Source organism: Dasypus novemcinctus, chromosome X (genome assembly GCF_030445035.2).
Source record: "Dasypus novemcinctus isolate mDasNov1 chromosome X, mDasNov1.1.hap2, whole genome shotgun sequence".
In the NCBI taxonomy this organism is placed as follows: domain Eukaryota; kingdom Metazoa; phylum Chordata; class Mammalia; order Cingulata; family Dasypodidae; genus Dasypus; species Dasypus novemcinctus.
Window position 1 is genome coordinate 21,556,016 of NC_080704.1, and position 12,736 is coordinate 21,568,751.

Consider the following 12,736-nt stretch of genomic DNA (forward strand, 5'->3'; position numbering starts at 1 on the left):
CGAGCAGAGCCACCGATCTGCCGCCGGCTGAGGAGCCGGCGCTCCATTGGGGCGGAAGGGAAAGGTGTGCTCCTGGCTGTATTTTCAGCTCCTCAGGAGGGGACTGTAAGCACCTTTCCTGACACCGCTGCCTCTGCGTGCCAATCGGTAACTCCGTAATTCCTCCTCTTTCCAGGACTGCTGGATTTGGAGAGGATTTCAGAGCAAGAGCACCGCGAGCAGGTAAGATGTGGAGACTGGGTTTTACCTGATCCACGGCCTTGTTAACGTGAACTAAAGGGACAGTGCCTGATGTCGGTGAAATTCAAACTGTGCTCTTGGCCCCTGGCAAGTGCCAGCACAGCTGCTGGACGGAAGTCCCTGAATAGGGGGTGGGGCCCACAAGATTTAAGTGAGCAGCAGGGGCTAGGATGAAAAAAGAGCCACCTGAGGCTACTGACCCAAGACCTCACGGCCAATCAGGTGCCCAGGTAAGTGGAGGCTGTGCCCCACACGTGCAGAGCAATCCTGCCACTTGTTTTCCTGGCTGCCCAAATGGATGAAAAATGTTTGGTATGCACTTCCATAGGACTAACATTCTTTAGAAACAAAAACTTTGAAGGAAAGTTCTATAATCAGAAGGCTAAGGTAAGCAGTGTATTCAGCATTCCCACGAAGGGGGTTGAGTCCTGAAAACCGTACGGGCTGCATGTGCCACAGAGGGTGGGACAATAGCCCATGCAAGGATGGGGGACTGCTGGCGACTGAGGGCATCAGGGTGGCTACAGGTTAGGGACCGTGTGCACTTACGCCTTGGTAAAGTGGTGTGAATTTCACTAATACTCGTGGCTGGCAGTGATGGCACACTCAATTCAAGTCAACAAACATTTACTGAGCAGCTACTACAAGCAAAGAATTGTGCGAGGCCCCGGGTGCCATCTCGTGTGTCTCTTCCCGTGCACAATTCTGCCATATTCAAAGGGGAAAACCTCACCAGACAGAAAACGGGGTTTAACCAAAGATGCTTGTTGGTTTGTTGCTGGTCTGTGCTTCTCACCTGGGGTGTGAAAGTAAAGATCTGGTTCCTAATCACGTAGAGTTTAGATGTTCCAAGGACACCAATGTGCCGATACGGTCGCCCACTCAACCTCATGTTCTTATTCCGTCCTATTTGGAAAATAAAAGAGAAAAAGGAATTAGAGCAAATGTGGTGACGGCTATTCCGAGACTCAGGCTAAGGCTGGGCTTATTTTTGTTATAGGAGCCAGTTAGGGGTTTGGTTTTTTTCCTCATACCATAGTTCTGCTTCAAAATGGGGACAAGGCTAAATAAAAATAAACACACCCCACTCCCCTTCCTTCCAGGCACTTATACGAACAGCACACGGTCCAACATCCACATGGAAGAGAACTATCAGAGGGCCTTTATTACGGTTTAATTTATTTAGCATTGAGCCACAACACTAAACAGGATCAGATTTTTTAAAAATGTAAAGTGGGTGCCCTCCCATTTTTAATAGCTGAGAATTTTCTGATACTATAGAAAACAATACTGTTTTCTCAAGTTACAAATGGCTGTCTCAACTGTGAACTTCAAAATTTGGTTTCTTATTTTGCAAGCAATCTGGCTCATCGCGCCACCACGTGCTGCTCGGAGGGTGCTAGTTCCCCCATTCCTCTTCATGGTGGAAACAGCGAAACCATCTACCTTGGAGCTTTACCCAGTTCTTTAGAACTTGCACACATCCTGGCCTTTCCCAGCCTCCAGCCTAGAACTGAGTCTCCCCCTCACCAACACCGCCCTGCTGCTTCCCCAAACCTACCAAGCTTGGCGTAGATGTGACTAAGAATGCGCCCCGGCTGGACTCGGATGGGATGGATGTCAGCAATGCTCTGCACGTTTATCCCGTGTCTCCTCAACAACTCCTTAATGTGTTTGTTTTCCGCCAGAACAGTCACTGCGGGCGAGAAGGACGGAGAATCTGCATTAGATTGCAACTCGCCTGGCATGCTGAAATGCATTCTTTCCTTAGTGCGGTCTCTTCTCCCTGTGATACACACACTAGCATGCTCTTACACGCTGGTCAGCTCTGAAAATTGTCACGCTCATCCTGCTGCCCCTCTGGGTTCTCTCAGTCCTCTCCCCTCAACACCCACTGCTGCATATTGATGAAGGGCCCTCGAGGCGCAAAGCACTAGAGAGCCCAGGAGAGACTTGTAGAAACTGTCTTTGATGGGTCCCCAGTCAGATTACACCACCCCAAATGAGGTCCGCCCTCCCTCCGGGTCTACACTGGTTCCTTTCACGTCACAGGGGACATCAGAGGAAGCCTGTGCCCTGCTCCCAAAGGACAGGGACAGGAAGAGCAGAGCGCTCTTGGTGGAGGGTGCTGCTGGGGATGCTTTGAGTGGGCAGGGTGGGGAAGAGGGAGGGAGACCCTTCACTCGCGAGAGAAAGGAAAGCAAGCCTGCAAGGGGGGATGTTGGTGGCAGTGGGGCAGCCTGAGCCACCCGGAACCACAGCACCCTGGGCTGGCTGGGGCCCTCCTCAGGAGGGTGAGGCTGAGTACTTGGTTCTCCAATAGGCAGGGGGCTCAGAGGGCCCAGGAAGTCAGTGTCCCTGCTGGGGGGCAGCAGCAGGCATGGACAGGCCATACCTGCTGTGCCAGTCCTACCGGCCTTTTTGAGAAGGGACAATGCTCTCTGGCAAAGGGAAGGAGTCTTAGGGAAGGCCCTGGAAAAGGGAGGCACTGGCCACAGAGGGGTTGGCATGCTGTCCAGCTGCAGCAGAGGGGCTGGGACAAGACCTGGGTGAGAGGAAAGAGGCTCGTGTCCTGTGACGACAGCCTTGATCCCCAGCACAACCCGTACTAGTGCCATGGAGGCCTGGATGTGGCCGCCTTATATTTACACAGCACGTGACCCTTCTCTGTGGAAGCGATGCACCCGGGCTCGTGACGCCAGCCCGGCCCTGCACCAGGGCTTTCAGTCCTGAGGCGGGAACGAAGCCTCACTGGCATTCTGAGTCTTCACCAGGTCATGTTCTAATTTTCAAAGAATCAGTTATGAGAAACAAGGTTCAATGTGTTACTTGTACCCCAGATGCAATCAAGGTTTAGAGTCAAGAAAACAATTGTTTTGTTGAAATTAAATGAATGGGTGGGAAGAATATTGCTGCCTGGGGGAGCCACTGTGTTCTATAAGGGATTTCAAAGAACGGCTGCCCACGGAAGCACACACACACTTTCAGCAAGAAACTCAGGAGCAATTCGAATGAAAAGAAACACTGGTTTTGCTAAGTTAAATATGAATAGCAAACACACTCACAGACCTTGAACTACGACATCAGGTTTGACTGAAGTGGAAAACCTTCTATTTAAGGGATCAATTTCTCCAGTGGCAAGGAAGCCCTAGGAAAAAAAAGAATATTAACACCACGAAATATGGCTGAACTAAAACTGCACCTGACGCCCAAGTGTGAAAATGAACTATTCTGGAGCCGAAAACATGTAGCATTTTACTCCTTTAGATTTTCCACTGAAGTGCTTATTGCTTCCACTACAGAGTTCAAATTGCCGCTGATAAACATATTACATTTTTGGCCTGGGCCTTCGGGACTAGCCAAATACTCCAGCTGCTCGTGCATTAGTCACGGTGACTAAAACTCCGGAGCCCTTTACCCACCTTGTCAGTTCGGCCTCCCTTACTGCCTAGTGAGGAGGTTGCTACAGTCATCACGGTTTTGCAGGTGGGGAAACCAAGGTAACGTCCTCAAGGTGAGTGGCAGGGCAGGGCGAGGCCCAGGGCTGACTGTTCTGAGACACGAAGCTCCCCTGCCTCCCTTTGGTTGAAATGGGCCTCCTCACAGGTTCGCTAAATGACCCACACCCCAGCAGAGGGGACAAGGCATCTGGGGAGGAACTGGACCCAAGGCTGGGTCGCAGGGAGGCCTTCACATTGGAGTGCAGGAAATGGGCCGGGTTACTCGTTTTCCATCTCCCTGATACAGAAGTCACAGGTGGGAGGTGGCCCAGACATGACGGGGCCTGACCTCCTCACCTACAGGATGAGGAACCGGGCCTAGAGAGGGTAAGTGACCTGCTTGAGGTCACAGGGCTCGTTAGAGGCAGCCTGGCTGTCCATTCCCAAGGACATGGCCATGAAACTGGGGAGAACAGACATACCCACAAAATAATCGCTCTGCCTCAGCAACTACAGCTCCTCAGGGCTGCTTCCAAAGTGACGGCTTTGGCTTTGGCCTTCTTTTAGACACTGAGAACCCCGGTGGTATTCTGAATCACCACCACCTCCCCTGTTTCTAGGGTCTGCAGGCCACACAGGACTGGGCCAGCCTTGGGGACCATGCGCTCTCCCCGCCACAGCCCTGCCCAGGGTTTCACAAAAAGGCATGAGTCAGCAGCTGTGGACCTTCTGTGGCAGGGGTGGGGGGCGGTAGGCGGGAATGCAGGATTTTCTGAGGGAACCCCTGACAAAATTCACCACAGAAAAACCTGCCCACTGCCTATTCACATAGGGAGACCTGTGTGCCTAGGACTGTACCACGGGGCGGCTGGAAGATGATTGTTTCTCAAATCCAGAATCTTCCACAGATGTGCTGATTCGGGCCCAGAAGCTTCTGGCACGCAGCTGGCACTGAGGTGGGTTCATGTAAATGATGTGGACACACAAGTCCAGGAGTCAAGCCTCAGGGCCAGCCTAGTCCAGTTTAATTAATTTTTAAAATTATTTCATTTTTCTTTTTTCTTTTAAATTTTTTTACTTTCTTTTAAAATTTACATTAAAAAAATATGAGGTCCCCCAGTTGACTTTGAAGCCACACCTGGTAGGAATCTCTTTCGGGGTTCCCTGCACCCAGTCTGAGAAGCCACGAAGCCTCCTTACCTCCGCCAACAGCGAGCCGAGAATATACAAGGACTGACCCCACAGGTGGGGCAGCTTTCCCAGAGGAATCCTGTCCACTGTGTGAGGGTTCTTATACTCTTCATCTACCTGGCCAAGAGAGAAAAACCCAAAGTCCAAAGGTCAAGGAATAAAAAGGCCCACGACACCTTACCTTGGGGACAGCACTGAGAATTCACAAAATGGTACCAAATACGTCAGCTCTCCTTTGATTCTCCAGACCAAGTCAGTGCTGAGAGTGGGGGTTCGCAGGCCTGGAGGCCCAGGAGGCTAAGGTCCCGCACTCTTGGGGTCACACAGTTCCAGGCGGCAGATGGAGGACTCCAATTGCGGCCCAGTTCCAGGACAGTGCTCTTCCCACAGAAACAGGCCCTGAAGGTGCGGCCTGCCTTCTCCGTGCCCAGCTCCTGTTCATGCACCTGGATGCATTGTGGGTAGAACAGCCTACGGCATCAGTCCAAAGGGGTGGCAGCACCTGTCTGGGGTGCTAAGGCGGGTTTCTTCCAGCCACCAGTAGGTGGCACTATTTACTGAGGAAAACAATTGGACTAGGAGACGCCACAGACCCTCCCCTGGGGCCCTCTGAAGCTGAATCCATCCGGGGCTTCTGCTCACTGAAGTAAGTGGCAGTTTTCTTTCTGATGGACAGTGCTGGCTACACATTGTAAAAATTAGCCTGCCACTTCCTCTCTTTTAAACCCCACGCTGACCTTTGGGTTTCTGTCATTATAACACGGGTTGGGGGAAATGGTAGTGACCTCTTCTTTCCTCCAGAAAACATAAGCCAAAGAAAGAAATGGGAACCACCCCTCTCTCCAAAGAGAAGATCACATGCTAACATAATATCACTGATATTATGTATATCTGCAGTAATTTTTTTTTTAGATTACAGTAGTAATAAACATTTAAAAAAGCATAATGTGTGTAAACAAAACAGAATTAAGCCTCACTAGTAATCACATGATCAAACAGGAGGCAGTGTGACAGGAGATTCACCAAAATGTAGGAATAGAGATCCATCTTTATTTTCCTCTTTTTATAGTTCCTGGAAGTTTTGTGGGGCATGGGGTTACTTTTACAATCAGATAGCACTTTAAGGCTATTTGAAAAATAAGCAGTGGTAAGAAAGATGGCAAAGATCTAGACTGAGAAATATGGGATGCAAGGAACGGAAGGCAGACAAGGTGGCCAGGTCCAAAGACGCCCACGCTCTGCCCTTATCCCACCCCCCTCATCCTGCTACCCCGGGGAGGCGTCTTTCTGCCCCCTCTCCCCACTCCTGTCCTTCCAAACTGTGTGCAGGTCCTCAAATGGACCAGGCCCTTCCACCACCACTGCTGTCCACCTCCACCTCCCCAACTAGCTCCTCTGAGTCCTGCACTAGATGGCAAGCTTGCTGAAGTGGCAATGGGGTGGCCGCCACCTGCGGGCCCGCTCCTCACCTGGGGCTGGGCACAGTGGTGACGGGGTGAGGGGGGCCTGTGGATGGTGGCACCCTGCACACACACGTCCTGCTGACACAGGAATGAGGTGGACACCCAAGCTGTCTGCCCTGCTGGGGGCCACGGGCCCCTTTGCCGAGGGGCCTGTGGTAGCCCTGCCTGTAATCACGTTACTGATGTGATGAATGAATGCCCCCCGCTGTCATCTGGAAGCAGCCCATGCAAAACACGGTCAACATGAAGTGTCCGACATGGGTGCCGGGCACGCAAACAGAGACCTGGGGAATGGAGGAGGAGGGCGTTGCAACAACTCACAGAAACTCGAAGGTCACCATGGAGCTCCAAGGCAAGAAAGTTACAGCGGAACTTTGTATAATGTGTCACCAGCATTGTCCATCAGAAAGAAAAGTGTAGCTTATAACATCCAGCACTTATGAGAGTCACTGAAATGCACCTTCTAGTAGGTGAACTGGCCCCGAGTCATCTATTTTCCTTTGCTCTGCTTCCAGGTTCCAAAGAACCTTTGATTACTAATTTTGTTTTGCTAAATGCCTCAGTGCCAGAAAGGGAGCAGCCCAAAGAAGGGAAGAAGTCGCTGGAAAGTAACTCCCTGTCCTCACGGCCAGCCCCCACCCCCACCCCCACATCCCACATGGTAAGTGGGATGCGTCTGCAGGAAGTCTAGGCATATGACATGCAGAGGACAAACAGCCCCTCGCAGGCTCCGTGGCCTGATCTGTATAGAGAGGGGCGACAGTTCCTTTTCCAAAGTCTTGCCCTTGACTCTGGAACGGAACCAGTGCTGAGAGAGCTTGGATGATGTGAGCCCATCTGTTCATGCCATCAAGATTCTAGAGCCCAGGGTGAAGGGGCCAGGCTGGCAAGGCTGAGCGAGACCACCGGAACTGTACAAGGACCTCGAGGGGCAGCCCAGGGAGTCCTGGCATGAACCGGGCGGCTGTCTGGGCTGCTACAAAAACAAAAGGATGAAATGCTCCTAGCAATGGAATCCTCGGCTTCTTGGAGATACTCAGTTCCTTGCTTTGATTTTATTGTTGGTTTAATGGGTTCAATTATCTAACACACAGTGGTTCCTTCTAGGTTAGATGATGCCAAAAGTAATACAGAGTGATACACTTTGCCTTAAGGATCAAGCATTAGACTCCTTAAACATTTGCTTTCTGTTCAAAAGGAAAGCAAGTACACCACCCCACTGCCTTTGGAAGCCCAGCAACAGCTCCATCGCCTGGAGGTGTAGCACCCATTGGGAGGCAGGGTGGGGTCATGGGGAAGCCCTGGGCCTGGGCTCCGGGACCAGGGCTGAGCCCTGCAGCTGCCTGAGCTCCGACAGGTCCCACAGCCTCTCTGAGCCGAGGTAGATACCTCCAGAGGTCCCTGCCAGTCCCCGATTGTGTGGGGGGCCCCGATTTAACCACCTCAACCCAGGCTGCTGCAGGACAGGCTTCTGCTGGTTACAATCCCCTGGAGACTGTCAGCTGTGGGGAGACAGTGCTCCCTGAAGGCCTTTTCATCCCCCCAAACGCAAAAGTGAAACTTCGAAGCCTGGAATCAAGAATTTCCTTCTTCGGAACATGAGAAGTTTACAGGGCAATCTTCCTGCCAAGATACATATAGGGGGGCGGGGGGGAAGAGTGCGCACACGAGAGAGAGAGCGCGTGCGACCACGGCCCTAGTTAGGGAACTAGGCAGAAGAGAACCATCTTGGGGTGTCTTCTTGGAGCCGGGCAGTTTCTCTCTCCCCGATGGAGAACGCCTTCTAACTGAGCGCTCAAACCCTAGCTTGGCACCTGCTTGAATCAAACAGGAGCGTCTCACCTGTTCTTCTCAGTCCCTCCTTCCCCTCCATTGCCAAAGGAGACTCTGGCTGCTGCTTCTGTGGACATGTGTGAGAAAATGGTGCACAACAGTGTTTTGTGCTTTTAGGGTCAGTTCTGCCTGGGGTCAGAGGCAGGCCCTCAACTGCTACCTCCCTATGGCACCCATAGTGAAGCATGCACCAGGTGTTCTCTCAAAACCATAACTCCTTGGGACACCCAGGAACGACCTACAGCTTAAAGCCCATTTCTCCCAGTTAGGCCTAAAAGAGGGATGAAAAATACCGACTGGCCAATTGCCAACTCCCTTGGCTCTAGGTGAGCCGCCGAAAGGCTCCCTGCAGTCCGCTTACCTTGTTGGGGGGGATGGCATACAGTTCTGGCACCAGATGGATCCCATTCTTGCCCCGGAGCAATATGCCCTCCAGGGCCTCTCGGTACTCTTGGACCTGGAAAACAGCACCAGCCCAAACGGCGTGAGAGGTCCTGCTAACACTGCAATGGCAGCGCAGCAAGGGAAAACAGCTGAGGCCACCAACGGGTTAGGGCCAGGACACGGGGGAAAGACATGCACAACGCCCCGGTTCAAAGAGGACAGGAGGGGAGGCGGATTTGGCTCGATGGAAAGGGCGTCCATCTACCACATGGGAGGTCCGTGGTTCAAACCCCAGGCCTCCTTGACCCATGTGGAGCTGGCCCATGCGCAGTGCTGATGTGCGCAAGGAGTACCATGCCACACAGGGGTGTTCCTGTGTAGGGGAGTCCCACGCGCAAGGAGTGCGCCCCGTAAGGAGAGCCGCCCAGCATGAAAAAAGCGCAGCCTGCCCAGGAATGGCACCACCCATACGGAGAGCTGACACAACAAGATGACGCAACAAAAAGAAACACAGATTCCCGTGCCGCTGACAACAACAGAAGCAGACAAAGAAGACGACGCAGCAAATAGACACAGAGAACAGGCAAGCAGGGTGGAGGGGGAAGGGGAGAGAAATAAATTTTAAAAAATAATGAATCTAAAAAAAAGAAGAGGACAGGAGAAACTGGGACTTGTGGGGACAGTTCAGGAGGCGCTAAACATGCTTGGTTGTTCTTCCCTTGCGTGCACCTAAGCTCGGCTCCCCCATCAAGCTTCCTGGGAAAGGGCAGTGGCAGCGTCGTCCTCAGAATTTGTAGCAAACACATCTGCACTGTGTATCAGACACCTTTCTTTAACTCAGCCTTGAAAATCTCTCACTCCTAATTCACTGTGCATGTGTTTATGTTTTGTCTCACCAACCAGATTATAAACTTCTTGGGGTGGAGGCCAAATCTTAAGGCACAGATCCCATATCCACCTCTAGGTAGTTTTGCACTTGAAAGGCACTCATTCAAGCACTTACTGTTCAAGAAAATAGTTGCTAAACACAGCTGATGTGAGAAAAAGGAAACGCACATCCAATTCTTAGGATGTGCTGCTCACGGGGATCAGAGCTGCTGAAGCAAACATTTCCATCAAATTAAAAAGGCAGTGATAGAAATCTAACCACTAAAAGGGAAAAATCCTTAACCAGCCACCCGGCTATTCAGCATGTCCCTTCTTCTGAGAGCCCAGGCAAACACCTTCTGGGCCTCATTTTCTTTTTTTAAATTCATGGAGGACAGAGCCTGCCCACGAGTGGATCATTTTTCAAATTGTCATCAGGCAGCAAATGGAAGAGACGGTTGGACAGGAGGCAGGAGGGTGGCCCATCCACTCTGTGACACTTAAAAACCAGGCACTAAGCACAGTTGGTTTTTTTCTCATTTTTAGCTTTTCCCCCCCGTTAATCATTAAGCGTGTTTGCAATAAAAATTCAAACTCAGTCCTTTTGAGAGTTTTCAGTTCCAGGATAAAAAAACATAAAGCATAAGCCCTAATACAATCACGAAAGCACAGGAGTAAGGGCCAACGATGGGGGAAGGCGAGGTCAACATTTCAGGCACACTGCCAGTTCTGAAGCCCGGGCATTTCTGAGCATTACTTTCAAAAGGGCAAGTGAACCTTCGGTTGTCCATCCACCCCAGCGCAGGTGATCAGAACAGGGCTGAAAACACGGCAAAGCGTACAAGGACAGGCCTGTTCCGTGCACGGACGCACGCTCTGCTCAGCACAGCCTGTGGCATCACATAGATGCTGAAGAAGTATGTCTTCAACAAATGAAGGCGGCAGTGACCGATATTCACTGAGCACTTCCTACGTACTCGTCAGGTGGAATATGGCAGTGGACTGACTAGAGACCACCCCCACCCAAGCTCCTTGACATGTAAATGAGGGTCCTGTGCTGCTGTGGGGGCTTATAAAAGGAGCACCTGGCCAGCACTGAGGGTCAGAGAAGGCTTCCTCACAGAAGGAATACTGATGAGGATGTGAGGGAGGGAGGGGCAGGGGGATGGAAAGAATGTTCTAGGCCTTTGAGAAGAAGACAGCCAGAGAGAACGTGGCCTCTTCAAAGAACAGAAAGGATTTCAGTGTGCTTGGATCAAAGAACTAAGAAAGGAAGCAAGTAGTAAGAAATTAGGCTCAAGTGAAAATAAAGGCCGGATGTTAGGGACCCTACAAAACACTTTAAGAGTTCCCACTTTATCTCAAAAGCCATCAGGAAGCCATTAAAGGCTTTGAAGCAAGGGAGCAGCATCACCTAATTTGCCTTTTAATAAGATTGCTTGGCATGGGTGGGGAGTAAGGCCGGGAGACCAGTCAGGGGGCTGTCACATCAAACAAGATGCTAGCGGAAAGCGCCCGAACACCAGCGCTGAAGACAGCAAACCCACCGGGTGAGCTGAAAGAACAGCGGCAGCAACAAAACCTGCCTGTGACCGACTGGTCTCTGATGGTCCCGGCGGGCCACACCTCCCGGTAACCATGCCTGGCGGAGTCCCCATCCCTTGAATATGGGAGGGCCCTTTGACCTGCTTTACCCGACAGAATGGGACAAAGAGCCCCTGCGCCAGTTCTGGCCCGAAGCCTCAAGAACCCTGGCGGCTTTGCTTTTGTGCTCTGGGGGAAGATGACCGCCATGCCGAAAGCCTAATGCCCGCAGCTGACCGTGCTGTGAGAAGCCCACGCCAGCCACGTGGCGAGATCACGTGGAGGAGAACCGGGGCCCTGGCCACCAGCCCAGCTGAGCTCCCGGGCTGAGGGCTGGCACCGACCTGCCAGCCACGTGAGTGAGGCCATCTGGGAAGCGGATCCGCCAACCCCACCGAGCTGTCCCGGCTCATGAGACCAGGTGGAGCAGAGAGACCATCTGTCCCTGCTGAGCCCTGCCCAAATTGCAGAATCATGAGCAAATAAGTAAAACAGTGGCTGCTTCCAGTCCCTGAGTTTTGGGATAGTTTCTTAAGCGGCAGCAGAGAACCAAAGGAGTGCCCTGGCGTTTTGCATAAGCCTGTGTTCTAATAATAATTAGCACGCCAGTGGAAAGAACACGCTTCTCCTCAACACAGCAGCCAGCATTTCCTCACCTGAACGGCGTCGCCGTTGAAGACTCCATCTATTATGAAGTATGTCCAGAACACGGGCCACTCACACTCAATGTTTTCAAAGAGCTTGAGCTCAGCTGGGTCATAATGCAATCGGTTTGGGTCCTGGAGTCAAAGAGTTAACATTTGCAAAGGCGGTGTCAGATTACACATGGACTACCACGGTCCCTCAGGAGGCTGCCCTGGCTTGTCAAATTCAATGCAGTCCTGGGTTTGGTATGATTAGGATTCTAGTATAATGGCCAGGCGCAACCGTGGCAGTTTTCCATGGTAAACTTCCAGTAAACTCTAAAATATTCATGAGACGCCTTCGTAGTTTATTACACTAAAGCTTCCCAGGTGTCTAACAAATAAATAGCAATTTGCCCATCACCATGTTTGGCAGAGGGTCTTGTTGAATTTACGTCATCTTAGTCACAATGGCCAAGAAACACAAGGAGGAGGCCACAGTTGTCCTTTAAAGAAAATGCGGGAGCCACTGAACTGTTTGTCCTTACCTACAAGGTGGTTTTAAACTACCAGCTTGCTGTCTTCCTGATGATCTTACTATTCTATGGCCTCACTCCAGGCTTGCTGACTCTGAAATTAATACTTCCCTCTCCAATATGCCAACATATAATTATGACTGATAGAAGAACAAAACAATGGCAACTTAGATATGAAGCAATTAATGGATCATAAGAAATAATATTTGAATACAACCTCTCTTGGGGTTTTATAACCATCTCGAAGGAAGCGACAGCATCCGTACCGCCCCTAATAAGATAAATAAAGTACGTTACGTTAGACAACATCAGAAGAATTTCTTTTTTTATTTTAATTCAAGTCGATCCTTCACCCTCTTTCCCATGAATCTTTTAGTAATGACACATGTATTGAGTGCTCTTGGCTATCAGCACAAAGAGTTATTTTAACGTAATAAGCAAAGTAAATGCAGGTCTGGTCAGTACTTGGAAGGCAAAGCACAGACCCTACATTAGATGATCAGGATGGCAGGAGTAATTACACAGAGTTCAGCGAATGGGCATCCTTTCATTCTAATGTACTGTGTCACCCAAAG

The 12,736-nt window shown here is 51.0% G+C and overlaps 1 protein-coding gene across 2 annotated transcripts in view; it reads right to left on the minus strand.

Annotated features, from left to right (window-relative positions):
* The window catches only part of PHKA2 (phosphorylase kinase regulatory subunit alpha 2), a 78,698-nt gene that overhangs the window by 22,651 nt on the left and 43,311 nt on the right, over nt 1-12,736 (minus strand). For both annotated transcript variants that reach the window (XM_004450326.5, XM_012522125.4), the window contains 7 exons: nt 12,379-12,432; nt 11,659-11,781; nt 8,529-8,624; nt 4,881-4,988; nt 3,310-3,388; nt 1,802-1,936; nt 1,037-1,146 (listed from right to left, as the gene is read on the minus strand). In XM_004450326.5, the coding sequence (XP_004450383.2) occupies nt 1,037-1,146; nt 1,802-1,936; nt 3,310-3,388; nt 4,881-4,988; nt 8,529-8,624; nt 11,659-11,781; nt 12,379-12,432 (705 nt within the window). The remainder of the gene's footprint in view (nt 1-1,036; nt 1,147-1,801; nt 1,937-3,309; nt 3,389-4,880; nt 4,989-8,528; nt 8,625-11,658; nt 11,782-12,378; nt 12,433-12,736) is intronic.